Source organism: Enoplosus armatus, chromosome 21, assembly GCF_043641665.1.
Source record: "Enoplosus armatus isolate fEnoArm2 chromosome 21, fEnoArm2.hap1, whole genome shotgun sequence".
Lineage (NCBI taxonomy): Eukaryota > Metazoa > Chordata > Actinopteri > Centrarchiformes > Enoplosidae > Enoplosus > Enoplosus armatus.
The window spans coordinates 8,904,376-8,925,899 of NC_092200.1; the positions used below are offsets into that span (position 1 = coordinate 8,904,376).

At 42.3% G+C, this 21,524-nt stretch overlaps 1 protein-coding gene across 1 annotated transcript in view; it reads right to left on the reverse strand.

The window, feature by feature from the left end:
* The window catches only part of map3k22 (mitogen-activated protein kinase kinase kinase 22), a 37,249-nt gene extending 18,950 nt beyond the window's left edge, over positions 1–18,299 (reverse strand). The window contains exons 1-5 of the mRNA XM_070928212.1: positions 17,991–18,299; positions 8,061–8,144; positions 7,283–7,327; positions 2,072–2,181; positions 319–356 (exon numbers count right to left, since the gene is read on the reverse strand). Coding sequence (XP_070784313.1) covers positions 319–356; positions 2,072–2,181; positions 7,283–7,327; positions 8,061–8,079 — 212 coding nt within the window. The 5' untranslated portion in view covers positions 8,080–8,144; positions 17,991–18,299. The remainder of the gene's footprint in view (positions 1–318; positions 357–2,071; positions 2,182–7,282; positions 7,328–8,060; positions 8,145–17,990) is intronic.
* Positions 18,300–21,524: the final 3,225 nt, after the last annotated feature.

The window sequence follows — 21,524 nt, forward strand, 5'->3', positions numbered from 1 at the left end:
TTTGGGGTGTGCCTGGAAGACTGGACACTGAACTGAAACACTTGGCACACTCCTAATTTTTTTTTTGCTCACTCCCTCTCTCGGGCCCTCTCTCTTTTTTTTCCCTTCTCAAACGGCCCGTCCGAGTCTGAAACACAAGGCTGCGGCTAAATGTCAAAGCAAGAATTTTCCCTCTCTTTATGCTACTCTGGCATGTAACTGTGATTTCCCCTAGACACAGAATCCCAGGCATGGCGAAGCATAACAAAAAAGATCTGAACTGAAGAGTTAAGTCTTGGACAGACGAGTAGAAAAAACAATACGGAGGTTCCAACATACCGTTTTTCTCTCTCATGCTCCAGCTTGACTCTTAAATCCTGTTGAGAGGAAAAATAACAACAGAGGGGAGTTATGGAAGTGGAAAGTTAAAATGATTCATGGTTGTATGTGGGATTTGGGCTGCCGAATAAAGGATACCTATAAGCCTGACAAGGAATTTAAGTGACAAAAAGAATTATAATGATACATGTTTTGTACTGCTGTTGCTGAATTCTGTCCAGTAGTCCTTCAACTTGACTCCAAAGATGGCAGGACACAATCTAAGGTTTCTATATATAAAGGTTTTACCCAAGGGAGCAGGAATCTGGAGGAGCCTGTAAGTCTGCATGAGGTCATGGTGATAAACTAACACTGACATTATATCAGCGCAAGCGATTGGTTTGAAAGTAGGGGTTTACCCCGAACTCACGGATGAGCACTCTGAGCGGAAACTCTCTCTGCTCCTCGCTGTTTGTTTATGTCTCATCATAAACATTAGTGCTTCAAGAGGATTTGCCAATTATCATTCCACAGAGGGAATGAACGCACAAGAAGACGACTTCAGAAAGAGCCACAAGGTGATTGAGAGAAATTAAATCCTGGAGGCACAAAGTTTTCAGTGTACATAAACCATGAAGGAGAATGATTAGCGGCCCGAAATGTGTCAATTTATCATTTCTAAAATGATCTACTGTGGCCGTAAAAAGATGACAGGCCATAAACCATCATCTTTATTAGGGACGACTTTGCGAATGTAGGTTGTCATTTTTCTAAAAAGTACATTTTGAAACCAGACTTTACTTTATTATAAAAGTCCAGTCAAGGCACAAACTCAACCAAATGCTCTAATTTGCTTTGTCTGTGTTCATCTGCAGCATGCCACTACATACAACGCACCGCAAGCTGCCAAATCTCCTTTTTTTTAAATCAAGTTTAGAATTCCCATGCCAATTAATGTAAGTGAATGCAGCACACTGTCACATTAGCCTCTGTAAAATGTGTTCGAATTAGACTTAGAGTAAGCTCCTTTCAGTCTCAGTACAACCTTCACCTGACTTTGGCAGCCAGCAGCTGTCAGTCCAGCAAAAAAAAAAAAAATCAAAAAGGAAGTGAGGCTGAGGTTTTGTGTGTAAACCCAAAATGACAGTAAAGGTGAAAGGCACTGCTGCGCTTCTGGTGAGCATGGTTAATAAACTGTAATTGAGCAGAATGTGTGACAGCTTTAATGTGATAGTCAACCAAAAAATCTACACTCACCCCCTGTAGGCTTTAAAGGTGGCAGTAAAAACTTTATAGTTTACTCTGTCACGAACAACAGCAGCTGTGATCAGACTGAATTCAAGTCCGTTACAATGGATTTCAGAGGTTTAACAGCAGAAAGAAACTATTCATACAACATAATCCACTTCTTCTCTCTCCTTTCATGTATTTAGCATGTCCCAATCATTCACTGTTTTATCTGAACATGGCTAAATTATTCTGCATTCTGCACACAGACTCCGCTGATGATTCAATTCTGATGGAACTGTGTATTTACAGTGTATTTTGTAAAAAAAAAAAACATGAACATGTTTCAAAAGTTTCTGTGGATGTTTTGACTTTTCAGCTAGAATCCAATTTTACTAACATGATTTGGGCTGACCACAGAAACTACCAACCTTTTACAGCCACCATTCCAGCCTACTAGAGGTGGTCAGAGGGTGGTATTAGTACTCCAGATAGATTTCGAACGTAGTATCACTTTAAATGAAGTATAGCTGGATGCCATCTGTACCTGTCTGTAGAGTAAGGTTCTGTTCTTGGGCTTGTGGCTGTTGTGCTGGGTGTAGCAGCGACCCAGGGCCGCCAGGTCCTTCATAATGGAGTTGAGCGCCTCCTCGTCATCTAAAAAGAGAAAATACACGTTAGTTGTGTTGTGAAATCACTGTCACTACTTTAAGTTTAAATAAAGCATCTGAAACAGAGGCATCTCCACTGTAAAATGCCCTGTATAAACTCACTTTACATGGTGATATAAACCACCCATGTGACCATTTGTTGACATTTAGAGCGTCATGGATGAGCGATGATAGCCTAAGAAGGTAACAGGAATCTGGTTTGATCATATGTGGCTTGCGTGTTGGTTAAGACCAACTGGTGTGTTACTTCCTGTTCTGATACTATCTTTGGAGTTTCCACTAATGGAAAGAATCCAGTGGTTTCTCTCTTAACAATATATTCTCTGTGAAAAGAGATGCTTTCTCTGTACAAACCAAATGTTGGTTTTCTCTTTTTATCACTATTGAGCTGTAGGTGGAATTCTGATCGCTCTCAAACTCTGTACTCTGCATACAGAAGCTGTGAAAGAGCCAAGGTGTTTAATAATGTAGCATGTGTGTCTATGAGTGCCTGTCGCGGGGGGCAATGTGGTCGCGAGTGTGTGGCCTAGAGTTTGATTATTAAGCACTTCAATATTTCAGTTTATATCAATGGAGAGATTTCAGGAACATAATTCTTTAGTTGAAATTTGGTCTCCTGTGATCAGACGAAGATTGATCTTTTCTTCAGTCAAACAAACTGATTCAGAATCAAAGTGGCTGCAGGCTTCAACATGAACTGAGTTCACTGACTTTGGTGGAGAAATCGAGTCTAAACAAGAAGTCAAGTGTGTTTCAAATTCACAATTCTGTCCTCACAGGGGACAGGCCTGAGGGTTCATTAAACCCCTATAATTCATTTAACAAACCTGCAAGTGCAAGAGACCGACACTCAGCATCTCGCCGGTTCTCCATTTCTCACTTCTCCTCTCCCACTTCACACTTTCTGCCGCACACACACTCACAAACACGCTAACACACACTCTCATGTGTAAAGGGGGCAATCATGCAGATGAGCGTGTCAGACATTACCATATCAAGAGACTTTAATAGAACCAATTATCTGAGCGCGGTGATTACAATATAAAGAAGAGGTCGTTGACCTCGGCTCCCGCCTGCCTCTCGGATGAGTCCTGGGTGCATTCATAATAAAAACACACACATCTCGTTCACTGGGAGACCAAGCCAGGCGTGTGCCATGCAACACAAACAGCACCTGCTGGAAAGGCAGCATTCTTTACTATTAAAAAGGGATCTGTGTGTGCAAAGATTACTGGGAATGTCATTCACATAGCAAGTGTGATAGTAGCACAAGGAGCAGATGGGGTCTGAGAAGACACTTGATCTTGTTCCCACTCTTGTGGCCAGCTGTTCGCCAACAGTGGGTCAGTCCGTTGGGTTCACCCAGGGGACACAGCACACACACACAAACACAGATTTACACACACCGATCTGACTTTTTTCTCAATAGCCATTCCGATACCTCTAGTCAGGGTGTCTGCCGATGCCGATTCCTGATCCGATTCCAGTGCCCCCCCCCCGAGTTCAAAATCTGTACACCTCACTGTATGGATCATTTGTATGTAAGGTAACATGAGGTCAGAGATCACTGTGGCAGTAAAACTGCCCACCATGACAGTGTTCCTCAGAGATGGATGTCTCAACACCTGGGCACATAAAACCAAAAACATCTGCATGGCTAGATATCACTAATGAGTGAGAAAATAAGAATTTTTTGGACTTTAAAGTGAATTGACATAACTCTTGCTGAACAATCTCACTTTATTTTTCACGGGAAAGCTACTCCTACCCGCTCTCTTGGCGACTACAAGCATTCAGCTCTGGCCCGGTCAGCGAGCTAACGTAAACTGAGGTTGATCCACATCAGCAGCTAACCACAGGGGTGGACGTCTTGTTTGACAAGCCCAATATAGCAGCAGGAGTGAAGTGAGTGGACAACACTACTCCCCTCTCTGCTGACCGGCACACTCCCTCCACTTCCAGAGAGGCTAAATAAGGCAGAGCGATAAGAAAAGTTACACCCACAAAATCTCTGCCCACAGTGAAAACAGAGACAGCGCGAGCAGGACGGATATTACTGAAATTAATGATAAACGCTGTATTATGTCAAAGCACCAAACCAACACTAAATGATTGAGAAGTACGCATAATTAGAAACAAGTAAGCACATTTCTTATCAAATGCAGTGGCATGCTGTGATTGTGCCACATTAGCACATTCCTGTCTGTAGCAACACGCTTATAAATGCATGTGTGGGTTGTTTGATTGTGATAAGACCAGGTAATTGTGAGACAGGTGAGCCACTTCTGGTCTCTTCCTCCCTTTGGTTTGTTTAAGAGATAAGACCGAAGGAACAATAAAGAAAAGAGTGAAATTACACCTACGTATGTAAACAACCGCGCATACCTCCACAGACAAAACCACACAGTGTTCCTTCAACACACAGCGGTTACACACTGCATCAGCCTGAAGCTCCCTGTTGGGACTCACAGAGGAGGACAAGGCAAGTTAAAATATGAGCTGTCAGGAGCAGTGGGTGACTAACTGCTCTACCAGGCCTGTCCTCTCCGAACAGGAAGGAACTGAGTCACCGTCTCTGTTCTGAATACGGAGCTGGGCTAACCGCGTTATTCCACATCAGGAAATTAATGGATGTTTGATTGAATCAGTCAAAGATGGACACGGGGGGAAAAGAGCATTTGTCCACTGACACTCTGTGACTGACCATGTTGAAATTAGCCAACATGCTGCTATTGTGCTGTGTATGCAAGATAGGAAAAGTGTGCAGGATGTTTTGTTTTGTAGAGATGGGATTTTACTTTTCATAATTGATTTAAATATTTTTCCATGAATCTTTATTGATTTAGGTCGACAAAATGTCCAAAAAAAGTAAGAAATGGCCAGGGTGGCATCTTTTTTGACTTACTTTATTTGTGCAATAACAGTCCAAAAACAAAAGCTATTCCATTTACAATCTTATTAAAAAAAAACTCCCTCTAAAACTCTCAATAAATGATTACTTGATTATTAAATTGTTGTCAATTGATTTCCTGTTGTTCTACTTGAGAGGGAGAAAAACCCACCAGAATGCAAACCAAACAATAATCGTATTTAAGGCAACTTGACACGTCATTTTGCAAAAGAAAATCTTATAATCAAACACTACCTCCATCTTTATTTCTCATTATCGCTGCTTCTCTCTCTGGTGACTCGTGTTGTTTCAGTCCAGCCTCTACAGGCTCAGAGCTCCAGACTACCCCGAGCACTGGCAGTCAAGGATACAAAACAAACAACAGAGGCCTGCATGTGTGTATCTATGTGTGTGTGGGCCTGTGCTGCGACCTATGGATAATAGCAGAGCGAGGGGAGAGTGGGAGGGTCGGTTGGCGAAGGGGGCAGTGAGAGTGTGAGAATTGCGTGGTGGCGTACAGAGCCGGCTGTGATGACTGCCTATAAATGAAGTTATTACATCACTGAGGCCTGGTCCACAGCCGCTGCCAGGTCGAGGCCAGCCAAGGCTAACCACCAGCACAGTGGAAAGCAACCACCTCACACATCACTGCCAGGAGCAGCCTCACAAACCAACTACAGTAACTTGAGTAACCTTATGTCAACGTAACCAAGAAAGATTGATCATTATTCTTCTGGAATGTGGAGAGGATGAGATACCTGCAGTTCATTTTCTGTGCTTCTTCTTGAGTCTTGGGTAAAATGTGACTAGCATAAGAAAAGGGGGAATTCCAGGAAGCTAAGCAGAGCGAGCAACATTACACAATGGAGGCTGATTGCTGGGCATTGCATCATCACTCTGCATCTTTCTTTCTTTTTTTTTCTCAGGCTAAAGCTGAGAACTGGGAAAGTGGCAGAGGGTGAAATGAAGTTGGAACTCAAGCCCAAGATAGTTTACATAAAAGTAGTTATTCTCCTGCAGCTGTAACTATTGCTCGAGCAGACAGTCACAAGTTCTTAGCTAAAAGAGTTTGGAGTTGAAGATGCAGAGTGTTTAAAGAATAACACTGGCTTTAAGAGGCTAGCAGTGCAACTTGCAAACTAACAAAGTGTGTGTGTAAGGGCCAGCGAGGCAGCGACTGTGTGTGTGTGAGGCACGCTGCCTGAATGAAGACATTGAGGGGATTTCCTGGTGCCGAGAGACACATCATGGCAAAGGCATCCGGCAGGATTAGCAGCTGGAGCCAAATGTGTCCTCACTCTGCAGCAGCACGGGCCGAGCTCTGACGCACAACACACACTCATATACACACACACACACCAGCTATAATAAGCAAGGCACACTCTAAACTCTCTACACACCTTGCTGTTTGTTGAAACTGCGATACAGCTAATTTAACACGTAATGAGTGTAATGTTTAAAGCCCTGAAGTTAATCTTTCACTAAGAATAATGACTCTGATGTAATGCAGTGTATTGTGGGTGTGTGACAATAATTGCGCAATGAATGTTTGTACAAGGTTTATGCCGAAAGTCTTTTCATTGGGGAATGTCTGCAAACATTTCCATTCAATATCTAAAGGTTGCGGCATTCCTTCTCTTGGCCTCTGCATGCTTGTGTTTCCACTGTACTGTAATGGAAATGTAATGAGCTCTTAAAGAGAGCTTTGTGTATACTGAATTTATGGTAAAGAAATAGTTTGACATTTTGAGAAATGTGCCCATTTGCTTTTTTTGCAGAGAGTTATTTACACTGATCTAATGTTTGTGCATGAAGTAAGGAGCTAGAGCCAGGAGGCAATTAGCTTAGCTTAACAAAAAGACTGGAGGCGAGGGGAAATAGCTAGCCTTGTTTTCGCCACAGTCCAAAAATACAAAGTTTATCTACCCGTCCTCACAAAATAGACAGTACTAGAGACTTGTTGACATAGAAACTAACCTACTACTGTAGGTATGAGATATTGGCTAACATGCTAGCGCTAGTCAGTCACAATAGCCCCTGTACTGTTTACAAGTTATTGAAAAGGGGGATTAAGCTCTCAGAGCTAGCTAGCTTGCTAACTGTCAGTTAGGACAGAGCCAGCTAACTGTTTGCCCCCGCTGCCAGTCGCGAAACTAAGCTAAGCTAGCTTCTTAACACACAGACAATTAGAGTTTACCTTGTGAGTTCCTGTGCTGTCCGGGTCCATTTTGGAGACCGTCATCTGTGGAAACAAAGGCAACACGGTTTTGGATCACAGTGGAAAGAAGATAAGAATAAAAGAGCCAGGGGTGATGGCTGTACTGTAGCTATGATGCATTGTGTTTAGTTTTGAATAGACTACAGATATCGATTTAATATTTTGAGCTTTGTTTGCAGAGGTCAGTTAGCAGGTTGAGACTGCAGCTCCTCAATGCCAACAGGTCATGTGCACATGCAAATGCACCACAGGAGAGAGTCTATTGTTTGAGTTGTATTGTATGGAGGAACTCACTGTGTGTGTGTGTGTGTGTGTGTGTGTGTGTGTGTGTGTGTGTGTGTGTGTCTTGGTGACTGGGTTTGCATGTGTGTTCAGAGGCCTGGTAGGTGTGAAAATAAATAAATGTGCAACACTGGAATCATGTATTCTTTAAATTTTCGAGGGAGATGTGTGTGCATCCAGAACCTTCCTATGTGCAAAATTAAGCATCCATATCTGAATAAAGTACAAAAATCAAGAAAACAACATTTTTACTAACAACAATGTAAAAAGACCAAAACAAGTGTGTACAAAACAGGCCATCTGGAGCTGCTTACAGCCTCCTCACACTTTTCCTCTCTTCGTACATGTGTTATTTTTTCTCTGCACTCTTCCTGCCAGAGGATGTGTGAGAGGTGTGTGTGTTTGTGTGTTTCCCAGTAATCGTGCATGTTTCTGTATGTAACTGCACAGCAACCTGCTTTCGAATACTACTCACCCATGTTTACTGTCATCATCAGGAAGTGGCCCTGTTGAACTCGAGCACAGAGCTCAACTTCTCTCTGCAAGCGAAGATTTCATCCTGCGAACAAAACACAAAAACAATGCGGTTTCAAGATCCAAGAACTGTGCCACTTTCAGTTGGTGCACATAATATTTCTGTGATTGCACAAAAACAATGACAAAACAGGACGCAGGTGGCAGTCTCAACACAAAGCTTTTTTTTCCCAATATCAATGTCACCACTTCTGTTATTTATTTAATCTTTATTTAACCAGGAGGGTCTCTTGAGATTGACATATCCTTTTTTGAAAACTCCTGGCAGACAAACAACAACATGACAGCCAAGTGCTGCATTTGATGCTGGTAACTCAAGCCATTTAAATCCTGTGAATGCCCTGATGTGTCTTTATTGCCACTCTAAGAACCACAAGCCGGCAGCAGTGGAGGAACTCCTTCGGTGTTTGATGATGGAGGAGCCTCGTGCCCTTGAGATCCCATGGTGCAGCAGCGAGGCAGGCGTGGGTGTTTGCCTAACTGCCTGCCTCAGGTGAAGACCATGAGCACTTCAAAGACACAGCCAGAGCTGCCTTTACGCATTAAGTTGGTGAGCACAGAGCAGAAAAGCGGTTGTCACATCCCATAATGAGGTGATACAGAAAAGAGTCTTTTACCACTGACAGTCAGGTTTTGTTCAATTGTTGATATAAATAAATAATAGAGGAGAAAATGCAGCTGTTTTGAGTAAACAAAAATCAATCTCACATTGTTTATGCATTCTAAACTCATTCATTTCATACTGCAGGCCAGTGAAATGTTGACTTTTCTTTTTAAAGATGATGGTCACATCCTGTCACAGGGTACTTGTGGATATTTCACACATACACACACACACATTTGTTTTGTCTTTGAATGCGGGCTTAGCAAAAGGGGAACAGGAACTAGGGAAATAGCTGCAGTACAGTATGTTTTTATATTAAAATGTGTGCAGTGGTTATGAGCTGGTGCGTTTCCCCACACACCATCAATCCCAGCTGCAGGTTTCAGAAAACCAAAAAAGGTTTTTCAGACCTATAGACCTATCCTTGCTGAACAGCAACTGTGGCCACAAGTGATTATGAGATAATGGTAAAAGCTAAAATGTAGACATAAGCCCACGCATAGAAAGGTCAGCAGATCAGGGAATTACCTCTTGTCAGTTGTACAGCAATTTCTATTAAACGTTAGCTAATATTAGCCACCATAAGCTACTGGTCATAGCATGGCAAGAGTGCTTTTTCAGCTTGTCATTTGTAGGAGGAACTATGTGCTTCTTGCATAATCTTCCTTTAAAATGCAAAATAAAGACAAAAAGCTGAAAAAACTATTGTGCATGTGAACACAACTCCCGAAAGAGGAAGTACGAAAGAACCAACAGGACATCAGTAAAATTATAGTACGTCTATTCCTCTTCTGTATGAATGAAGACATGCAGCACAAAGAAACATGTCACTGCATGTTTTTAAAAAAAAGAACAATTCTTAGGCATTTTAAGGATACGATGTGACTTTTATTAAAAATGGTTAACAGGTTGTTATGGCTGAGTGATCTGAGAACAGTAGCTGCTACTAACTGCTCGTTGCTCCACACAGTCAACACAGAATCACAGCTACTGTTGTCAGTGGCTACAGTCTCACAGTCTCACAGACTGACACACTGTTTCAGCCAACATTTGGAATCAGCACTGCAGTTTGACTAAAATGCTTCAGTTCTGCTGTCGTGACATTTTTTTAGGATTCATTTTTGCTGTAAACTAAACACTCCATCACATGCATAGTCCCATTCAAAGGCAGCGCAGTCACAATGGGAGTGAGTTATCAATGTAATATATCCGTGTTCAGGGGAGATAGTATACTGGGATAGCAAAAAAGACAAAAGAAAAACATAATAGAAATAGTGTATTAATTAAGGAGTGAGGGTAAATAAATGTGTAGAGCAGATTTAGTTTGTGGGAGTCTGACAATCAACAAATTCCAAAACAAAATCTAAAAGACAAAAGAGCCTCCAGAGAGATTAATAGTAACACTCCCCAGATAATTTCTGTCTTTTTTTTCTTGCAGCATCATTTACTTTTTGTTTTGCTATCTCCAGTGTCCATGTTGCATGTGTTCTTGTGTTCTCAAAGCCTGCACCACTGTGTACAGTATGAGTCCCAAACATTCAGCAACAGACAAGCGCTCCAGCCTCGTCTGTGGAGACACAAACACTTTCTCTTTGTGCCAGCCAGAAAACTTTTCATAAAAGTGATGCAGATGGCCACTAGAGCAATTTACAGCCTGAGGGGCAGAGTCACAGGATGCCAGCAGAGTTTGAACATGGGAACATGCAGTTTGCTGCTGTCAGTGGCACGAATCACAAGAGCTGACGGATTGGAAAACTAAAACTCTAAAGCACAAATATGGAGCCTGGGCAAAAATGTTTCAAGGGTGACCACTTTCTGAGAACAGGGTGTTCTAAATACATCACAATATGAGTGCTAAATGTGGGCAAACTTATATTGACCCCCAAAACACACTATGTGTTTTTTTTTGCAGCTGATATATCTTTGATATGAGGTAGCAGAGAGTGAACTGAAGAGGGGTATGATATGTCCCGGCAAAGCTCTGTGTCTGTGCTAGTATGGTGCTGCTGACCACACATGAAAGAGATGAAGAGCAGCCACGAGACAGGTGGTCTTCCGAACACCACGTGGCCCAGTCTGTTGGTGCTACACACACACACACACACACACACGGGAACAGAACAGCCCCTGTCCTGTGCCAGCAAGTCACCAGATGGCCCATCTGTTTCGCCCCTCTGCCCAGCGGGATGCCGGGCTAGTGGTGCCCACAGATCGCCAGCCCAATTCTCCACACGCTTCTTGGCAGGCGGTGCAATGTGACAGCCCCGCTTGTTGAAGATCAAATGCTAATCGCCACTCGCTCATGTTGCTCTGCAGCCGCACGTCCTCCAAGAAAAGACTGTCTGTCTCTCTAGTAGATCATGAGACAAGCCTATGAATGCCACGCACATCCAGAAGTGCTTCGAACACTGTGACGCACTTCACTGTCAAATACGGATAACATCACCACTCGGGCCAATGTTTCACTGGCAGAGGCCTCTCCTTTGTCACAGTATGAGGACTGCGCCGAAATGACAGAGGAAGTTAATTAAAAGACAGGACAGCAGAGGATGAACAGACGAGGCTTGTAGGGAATTGTCTGAGCCAGACAAAGCAGAACTGCGCTCCTCAAAACACACACAATTTTATTTTTATTGTAATGATTGCACAGGAATCACAGCCAAGCATGTATATGCATGCGCAATATATACACTAACCTCTTTCAGCTCTGTTACATCATTCTCTAACCAAGTAAACAGTGTGATGTAGGTCTCTGAGGGACCCCCCCCTCCGCCTCTTTAGACTACAGAGGTGGAAGGTCGGCTCTCCAGCTGCCTGGTGGCCTGAGCAGCGTGACCTAATGTCTGACATCACTCTTGTGGAGTCCCAAAGAAATCTCCATTTCAGAGGTCAACTTCTAAACTTTGCATCACGCCTGTGGGGCTCACTGGGTTTCCATTCTCCAGCACAGCTTGTGTGTAACAGCCAAAATACACAGTCCGTAAAGGGAATCACAGAGGACAGGATGGATCAGTGAGGACATGCACTGGGGTCAAAGCACTATACCAATGGAAGACATGGAAAGGATCAGAGCACCTTGTCACTTGCAGGCCACAAAAGTGCAGATCTTCAATCTATCCAATTGTGAAACTGACTCATTTTGACAGTTACCTTCTTCCCTGATTGATTTGAAGGATAATCTGCATATTAATGGTCCCTTAAAGGAGTGCTTAGACATTTTAGGAAACATGCTTATTCCCTTTCTTGCTGGCAGTTTGATGGTAAGACTGTGCAGTAAATGTTACTCTCAGCAAAAAAAACGCCCAAGTGTGTTTCCCAAAATGTCCGACTTTTCCTTTAGCTTACAATCTTGTATACAGAGCATTTTTTAAAGCATGCTATACTTCAATAGTTGTTTTTTCTTGAAACTTGCTCATGTGTATTTCATCAGTTTAGATCACAAGTCTACATTCATTTTTGTTACATTACTGTTGTGTGATAATCCCGTTTAAATGCAGGTTCATCTGTTATGAAGTTTGAACTACTCTCATAACAATAATATATTTTGACAAAAGTTTATTCTGACTTGATGTTCAGTATGATTACACAATTCAACTACTAGCAAGTTGAAAGCTTAAAGAGTCTGCCAATTGATTTCCATCTTGTATGGAAGTTAATGGAAGCCAAATGACGCCGGGAACAGTAGACGAAATACATCAAAATGTGACCAGAGTCTGATTTGAAACATTGTTAGCGGCTATGTAAAGTGTATGTAATATGTATTTAATGGCTAAAACATACAAAACCACTGATATTGTCCTTTAACAAACACAATTTGTGTATTGCCGACATGACAACATAGGCTTTTAAATGCTGTATCCAAAATAAAAATGAACAACACAAATCTGCACTATTGATGAGGTCACATACAATGCATCACAGGCCTGATATCATGAGGAGACGGTGAGCTGGTCACAATACCCTGTAAGCTGTCTGAATTGCAACACGGGCAGGAAGTGAATGATTAGTGAGCCACGGATATTTAGGTGACTTACTCTTTTTAAAAGGTCAGTGGCGGGGGTGTCCTGTCCCCTGAACGCTTGCCAAGACTGTGCTGTGGCCACATGAGTCAGAGGCATTATGCAGGCTGATTCTGGGAAGTAAGACAATACAGCATGTCCTCCTGCACACCGAGCAACCTGAGGGTTTTCTATGTGGGGACGCACTTGAGGACTTCTGGGTGGCGGTAGGAGAATGTCACTCCATGTGGGGCTTCAGCACTCATTTATCATAACCTTGGCTCCCCTTGCTTTGTCTCACTAGAGTTATTGCTGAGAAGAGATCCAACTCTTCAATGGGACGCAAGCTTAACAAGTCCTTCCAACAACACAACAAGAGGATTCTTCCCGTCATCTGGCACTAAATCTGTGTTTTATTTTAAATAAAGGAATTTCCTTTTTGATTTGATGCCATTATTTACACATTTGTATCTCTTGTTTCAACTGTAAATGCATGCTCAATCAGAGGAACTGCACTGGAGTGTCAATTATTTCTCTTTAATCTGTAGAGCACTAGTGGGTTTCATTTAGGATTATTTTCACTATCGATTAAGTCTCTAAAATCTCAGACAATGGTGAAAAAAGGACATCACAATTTCCCAATAGCTTGTTTTGTCCTATCAACTGCCCAACACACAAGTATATTCAGTCTATAGGGATATAAAACAGTAACAGCAAATTATAACATTTAAAAATCTGGCCAAACTAATTGTAGATACTCCCGTTTGAAAGGATTTTTCTTAATTACATCTAGAAAGAGTGCAACATGTCCAGCCCAGATTGGCTCTTCATCAGGTACAGAGGCATCAAGCTAACTCAGGTGTGTCACTGAATAAATAGCCTGTAGGGTGTGGCAACAACCAGAGAATTAGTGCACATCTCGAAGCCAGACTGAATGAAATATGTATTAATTACAGTACCATGCAAACCAGCATTGTGTACCTGCCGCCCAGAAAACATTATCTGCTAATTATTAGCATGCTAGTATTGTCATTGTGAGCATGCCAATGTTAGGAGTTCACTAAGACCACCGAACAAGAAAAACATGCAATATTGCCCAAAGTATCAAAAAAGTGCCCTCTTCATTTCACTTTCATCACTTCAGTTTTGAACCAATGAAATTCCAAGGAGACAATAGCAGTCATGGGAGAAAGCAGTCGGTATAATCACGGCCCAAGGGGGCATTTGAATAGTGGAGCTGGATGTACTTTGTTAACTCAGTCCACTGGTACAAATCAGACTCCAGTGTAAGAGGATCCTCCTCAGTGAAAGTGATGGCTCTATTAGCTCAGAGATAAGTAGATCTGTGCGCCATTATCATCAACCACACAACACTGGCTAAAAATAGCCAAACGAAGGAGTGATTCTCCTGTCGTCCACAATATATCCACTCCCAACCATAACCCCCCCCCCCACACACACACACACACACACACACACACACACACACACACACACCCGAGAGGAATCTACGCACAATCTGTAAAGTAAGCTGTCTTTTCCATTATGCGGTGACATGCTATTACAAGCACATTCATTCATTGTGTTTCTCCACCCAAACGCAGCCATGCAGAGACAGCTCATAGACTTAAACTCATTTTACGAGACAGAATGTCAAACAGCTGTGGCAAAGGAAGAGGCAAGAAAGTTTTTCTGCTTTGCCACCAAAGGTTTATCCATGAAGAGTGTCTCCGTTCTGGGGGCTTTTGATACTCAAGAGAGTGAGTGAGTGTGAGAATGAAAAATCCAAAAGCAATTTCATGATTTAATTTCAAGAGTCCCCCCTGCTGATTTCATTTAACATCTCTGCAACAAACTACAAGCTGGGCCTCACTTCTTTATTTATATACTCTTATTTGAATACATGAAATACTATCAGAAACAAGGATGCCTGACCAGTTACAGTATTTCACATAACATTTTACACAAACTTGTCCTCAGTGTTATTATATGAGTCCAGTCTGGCAGTGTGTTGTCTATCCGGCTGTCCTTGCAAGGCTCCGGCTCTGCTGCTGCTGATGGCATTGTCCTTACGGTCAGACAAGCCGTGCAGACAAAGCTCAATCAGGACAACTTCCTCTTGGTTTCTGGAGAGGAGGGGGCTGGACCTTACCGCACTCTCACAGATAAACAAAGGCAACACAGACTGACTCCAGAAAGCAGTCAGACCGCTTCACTTTCTCTATATTTTCTTCTTCTATAGGCTTAACTCAAAAATGATTTTCCTTCACAAAATACCCCATAATGACCAAGCCATAATTCATTGTAATTTCTGTAAATTTTATATATGTAACCAGACTCTTAGTTCAGTATTACTGTGCAGAAGCACCACTATCAGCAGTTATTGCGTTACGTCATCTTGGGTGTGCCGCAACCAGCTTTGCACACCTGTGTTTGTGTAGTGTCTGTCTTTCTTCATTCCACATGAGCTCAAGCTCTGTCACATTGTTTAGAAAGTGTTCGAAAACTGGGATCTTTAGATTCATTCAGATCTTTCAAATCTGTGTTCGGCAAAGACAATCAGAGGATAGTCCTGAAGTCATTCCAGCATTTTCTGACTTTCTATAACTTTAAGATGTTCTGAGGTGAATTATTGCCCAATTTTGAGGTTGTGTATACTTGTTTTTCTCAAGGATATATCTGTGTTTGTCCCAGCCCGTTGTTCTCTCTGTCCTGACCTGTCTCCCAGTCTCTGCAGCTGAGAATCATGATGCTGCAACTCCCTTGCTTCACCATAGGGATGGTATAATCCAGGTGGCTGGTATTTGGGTTGTGCCAGATACAGTGCTTGGCAATCAGGCCAAAGAGCTCAATTTCTTGTCTTGTCAGACTAGACAATCCTTTTCCTCTAATGCTCAGAGTCCTCTGTGCCATCTGGCAAAGTCTGAGAGGGCTTTCTTTAGTTTTTTACTAAAGACAGGCTTCCTTCTAGCATTCTATCTACCACAAAGCTCTGATTGATGTGATGACTGCTGCAGAGATGGCTGCCCTTCTGCCTGGTTCTCCCATCTCTGCGGATGACTGAAGTTCTTGAACAATGGTTACTTGGTTTTTGCTTAACTCCAGACCTTTCTTTCCCAGTTCCTGAATTTGGTCAGACTGGCAGCTTTAGGAAGAGTCATGGTGGTACCAAACACCTTCCATTATGTCCCAAAATCCAAAGCAGCAGAGGCCAAGATATCCTGACTTTTAGTCCCATGAATGGGTCAATCTCCTAGATTTCCCATAATGCAATCCCCTGTCTTTCAAGCTCCACACTTCTGGTTTGTAAAGCAGGCTTTCTGTTAGATTGCAAGACAACAAAGACAAAGACAACAAACAAAGCCACTGTTCATTGAAGACAACATCTCTGCTGTCTGGCATACTACGCACAGTAACATACAGTATCTAATAGTCCTGTGTCAAGCTAGTTCAGAAGGTATGACACTTTCTCTCACCTTGTTTTGCTTTCTAGTGTAACCAGGCAACATCCAAAACAGGCCTTCAAGAGAAGATAATAAGCCTGCTTATATGAGTCACAGTAACCTTTCACCTCCAGCCCCTCTGGTCAGCGGGCGTCTGGCAAGCAGTCAGGCTTCTGTGAATTTGACACAGGAGAGCATGACTTCACACTCCTCACTGGAGGGACAACGTGAGCGCGAGGAGGTCACGTTCACTCTGATTAAGACACTTAGCTAATGACTCGCAAAAAAAATGAGCCAGCGGGAAATTGTCCTGAGGGTTGACGGCAGCATGCTAAGGAGTGTTAATAGATGAACACAGTTTTCTCATAAGTGGGCTGCTGAGAAATATATCCTGCATGAGCAAACTCTGCAGTACATGACATACTTTCAAACACTCCTCAAGAATGAGAAAACAGGCCACGAATGCTTTCTCAAAACCTTTTTATCATAATATAATGAGGCGCCTTGAAACTCTCTTTAAGCACATGACAAACAATATCAACCTTGTGATTAACTCTTGTTTCAGACCCCTTTCTTCTATTAGTCCCATCAAAACACAATTAGTAACCCGTCGCTTCCGTCTCTGGCTGGCATTTTTACTGTGGGATCCAGTCCCGTTATCAGCCAAATGGATTGTTTTGCTTGAGGCACACCAACCATATCTGTGGGCGGTTTCCACTTGACAGTTTGACTCTCACTTTAAGGCTATTTCGGAGCCCCCAAGGGCACGCCAATGTGCTGATAAACTCATCCGTCAGTTTGCTGCTCAGACTCCTGCGAGTGCAGTTCATATTGATTTGATTTGATGAACACGATGGCCTCATTAAAATCTAATTTGGTGGATTGTCTCAGAGGTCTGCCATCGCAGGAATATGTGGCGAGCTCTGGATAAAGCTCATCAGCGTCCTCATCACTCTCCCACTATAATGGCCTCAACATGGGCTCAAGATACTTTGGAAATGCCTGGATAGAAATGGACAGGGATCAGGAAGACGGTGAAACATGTGAAGGACTTTTCAGGACAAGAGCTGGGGATTCCTCCTTTCAAGGAAAACACTGGTTTAACTGACCACTGTGAATCACAGAGGTCTGGAAGATGGACAGCAGAGAAAGACAGGATACAGACCATGAAAAAGCACAGGATGACAATGACTTTCCAGAAATCACTCACACCTCCAGACATGCAATGTTTTGATGTAGTTGTGTTGGTTCTGGTTGTTGATTGTGATCTTGTGAATGTTTCCCGCCCTCAGGCCTCTCGTGGAAAAGCCGTATTAAATAAAGATACAATTAAATTAAAAAGAAATAAATGTATGCTTTACTGTTGATAAGTACGGCACACACCACTGTTAAAACCATGTGAAAAGAGTATTTGGCACTGATAATCAAATGCAAACCTTTAATCTAGCAGCAAAATATGAATTCATCAACAAAGCGTGTCTTCTTACAACAAAAATGGGGCTGATTATTATCCTGTACTTATCCAAATTCAAATTTACTGAAGAAACACACAGAATGAAATGCATTTGGGGTTGTCTAAGTAACAGTTTCCACTTGCAAGAAAGCCCATCCAGTTAGGTTGCTATCAGTAAACATATTGCACATGCTTGTGTTTCATTAGGACAGCAATTTCAACTAAAAATGACCAATTTGATAACAGCTGCAAGTCTATTTCAGTGTCCTGGCATCTCATTTGCTATAAACAGGAAATAACAAAAAAAAAAAAAGCAGTGATCTCAGAATCTGTCCCCAAACAAATGGAGAAATCATCTAGACTGGACTCTTACCTTGTTATCTATGTGTCTCCATGTTCTAGTTGTGGCTGCAGGATTTATGAAGATGAATTAACTGGCGAGTGTAAATTATCGGATTAACGTCAGGAAGAGCGGAAAAATCCCAACAGATGCAGAGCAAATCTTCCCAAAACAGTGGGCTGATATCTGGACACTGCGCTCTGTACTGAAGCGCAGAAATTACAAATACAAACTGTATGCAGGCAGAAAGATCTCCTCTTCTCCCGGGTGCATAATCCAGAGCTGTGTTTACACAGACGAACAAACTGCAATGGTTGATGTGTTTCAGAGTAAAGTTTTTTTTCACCCTGCTCCTCGCTTGCCTCCACACACACTACAGTGGAGAGCTGAGTTTTTCCCTTGAGCTGCGCCTCTGATGTCAGCAACAACGTGAGCTCCAGGAAGTGGTGACGCTCTCCGGTGGTGCGTTTCCAAGGCAGCGGCGTCAAACTGTAGGGAGCATCGCCCCCTTGTGGACATCTGGAGTATGTACAACACCTGCTCCAAATGTCTGACTTTTCTATTCTATGATATTACCATTTGTTCTACAAAGTTCTAGTCGTTGGAACAAACACGACATGATGTTAACATATTTAGGATAATCAAACTCATTTTTTGAAACTATGTAGATAAAACACTACCAGGACCCCAGCTGCATGCACTTTGTCTCCACTGGAAGGGACACTAGAGGGAACTTTATCACATTTTCTGCACTGGAAGGGCACCGTAGTTGTCACTTTATCATGTTGCAGTGATGAAATATAGTTGTTGAAATGTTGTTGAAACAACAGTTATATGTAACCCAGACATCCAGCTGACAGGACACAGCTGTGATGGGAATTATTGAGGTTCCTTTTAACTCCAAATGCAATATTTGCTTTCTAGTTTGATTGTTTGTTTGTATTTGATTATTTTACTGTTTCATTCTCCCCTGCCTTTTTAGGACACCACACCTGATCAGCTGCTGAGTACAGAGACGGCAACAGAGCTGGCAGATGTTGACGGTCACCCAGTGAGCCATTATTTATCTCTCTCCAGCTGTTAGAAGTTTAAGCACAGTTAATTTGCATTTCGAGCTCACATACAGCCTGATGGCCAGAGAGGCCGCACTTTCTCAGGATGGACGGATCATCAGTGCGTCTTATTAGTGCAGCCAGTGTTCGTGGCACCTTCAGTGAAAGACTCATTCCACCCAAATGCACAACAGAACACACAACAGTGTCAGACACTCAGAATAAACAGACTGATTCTGGACCTATTTCACCTGTCATATACTACCTCATTATTTATTCTTTAAATTTACCAGTGCAATACATATATATGTATGTATGTATGTATATTTGTTATTGTATATATTTTTTACTTTCATTTTTCACTTATTGTAAATGTGTATATTTTTGTACATACTCTCATTTCTAAATTTATGCTACTTTCTACTCTTGAATGGGAGCACTGGTAATTGTATAATTTCCCCCCGGGGATCAATAAAGTATTTCTGATTCTGATTCTGATTCTGTGTCTGCTCTGTCTTGAACCCGGTGGGGTTTATAGTAACTGTGCCCGTCTACCATCAACAGACAGAGCTCCTCTTGGCACAGTTTAAGCAGGTAAAAATGGTCCACTAATTACTCAATCCTCACAAAATGATCTTCCCTTTCCCGTGTCTGCAGGAGCAATTGGGAACTTGGACCTTGCCTGTGGGTAAGAAACCTGTACCATCTGAAAACATTTGGACACAACTGAGACCCCAATCATTTGTTTGGCAGCGTGGAGAGCATGTTGTGTTCAATCAGCCAGCGCGTCAACACGAGCCCCAGACTAATGGGCGGTGAAAGTGGAACAGACCATATAAATGCAGCAGTGTACTGTAAGTTGGGGAATGATTGAACACATCTTAGCAGTATATTGTTCTCTTGTCAGGCTGCCGACTGCATTGCAAGCTAGAGAAGAGGCTACCTGTGTACCAAAATGATTAACAATGGGCACAAAAATGTAACCCCGGGCAGTCCTGTCTCCTCTTTTTGGCATATTAGACCATATTATCAGAATAACAAATGCTTCACTGACCTTGCCTCCAACATTGCTCTCTTCAGATTAGTTCCACACAGCTCTGTTTTATTGTGATCAGACATGCCCTTGCTCTGTGTAAGACTGCTTGAGTGCAATGAATATCAATTGGACATTTGCATCTCTCTGTGGATTTGCAGCACTTGTAGATGTCTGTACCGCTGAACCGTGCTGTAGATTAAAACACCACAGGCAGCCGTAGTGTGTGAGAGAGTGTTTCTTGTGGCATCATTTTAGAGCATTTTGGAGTTTATATGAATTCTGACACAGACGGGTACTTCTTCAATAGTAATGCTGGAACACATGACTTGCAGCAGTCCACACACGTACACTCTGTCAGTGAGTGAAGTCCAGCCAGGTGAGGGGCGGAGTAGCACCTGTGCTGATTAGTTGTGGGTCTACGGTCAAAGCTTTTGTTCTGTCAGAGTGCCTTGTTTTGTGTGTGCTGAAGTCACCTTTGCAGCACTGGAACGAGCTTGTAAGATGTGTGTGTGCACTGAAGCACTATAGTGTTTATCCTTGTGGCTGTCTTTTTTGATCTTTGCTAAAAGGGTCTTCTAGAAAAATCCATTTCCCCTCAGGGCGAACTGTGGCTGATATCGACTCAATGGTTGGAAATCAATGAGGCCTTTGGCAGTCAGATGAAAACCTAAAAATACTGGGGAAGTGTTGTCCTTTTACAGATCAAACTTTACAGTAAATGATGGATTTCCTGTGGGCAAAGCTGGGATTCCCAGAGGAGAATCCCAAGAGAGGAGCCACCGCTATGGGTCATCCTCTCGACTGCCTGTCTGGTGATAACAGCTCAACAAGCACAAACACAGAGGCAGAAGGTTTTTGCCAACAGCTACAGAGCTGCTGTTCATTTGTTAGAGAAACACAAGACTCATTTGATAAAAACCCCACTAGAAAAATGCATCCAGTAGCAGTGATCAAACAAGGCTTTCCTTGTATCCGTCTCCTGTGGTTTCCTGTTCTGAAAACTGTCTCTAGGGCCTATCGCATGGTGTCCATGTGCATTGAGACTGGAATGGGAGCTGCTGTTGTCTTCCATTTCCTGGACTATATGAGAACACTGGAAATCAAGGCTTTTTACTGGGATTATAAAGAGTGATTTAAAACATCACTAAATAAAAGATTTGAGATTGATAACCTACATACCTCTAAGCTAATGCTATTACCTTAGTACCTTGGTATAAATGCCTATAGCATACATGTAAAATGGCAGTGTTTTGAACTACATGTGTCATATCAACTCACATTAATATTTCACTGCATAAATCCTTTATTAATATGTAAACATACAGAGTTTGAGTGACTAAGTCTGTGAGGATCTTATGAATATGTACGGTAAATTAAGTCTCAACATATCTTTACATTATTAAATGGGTTGATCCAGTTTCAAGTTCATAATTTGATCATTAAAATAGATTTAGTTCTGTTATATGTAATGAAATGACA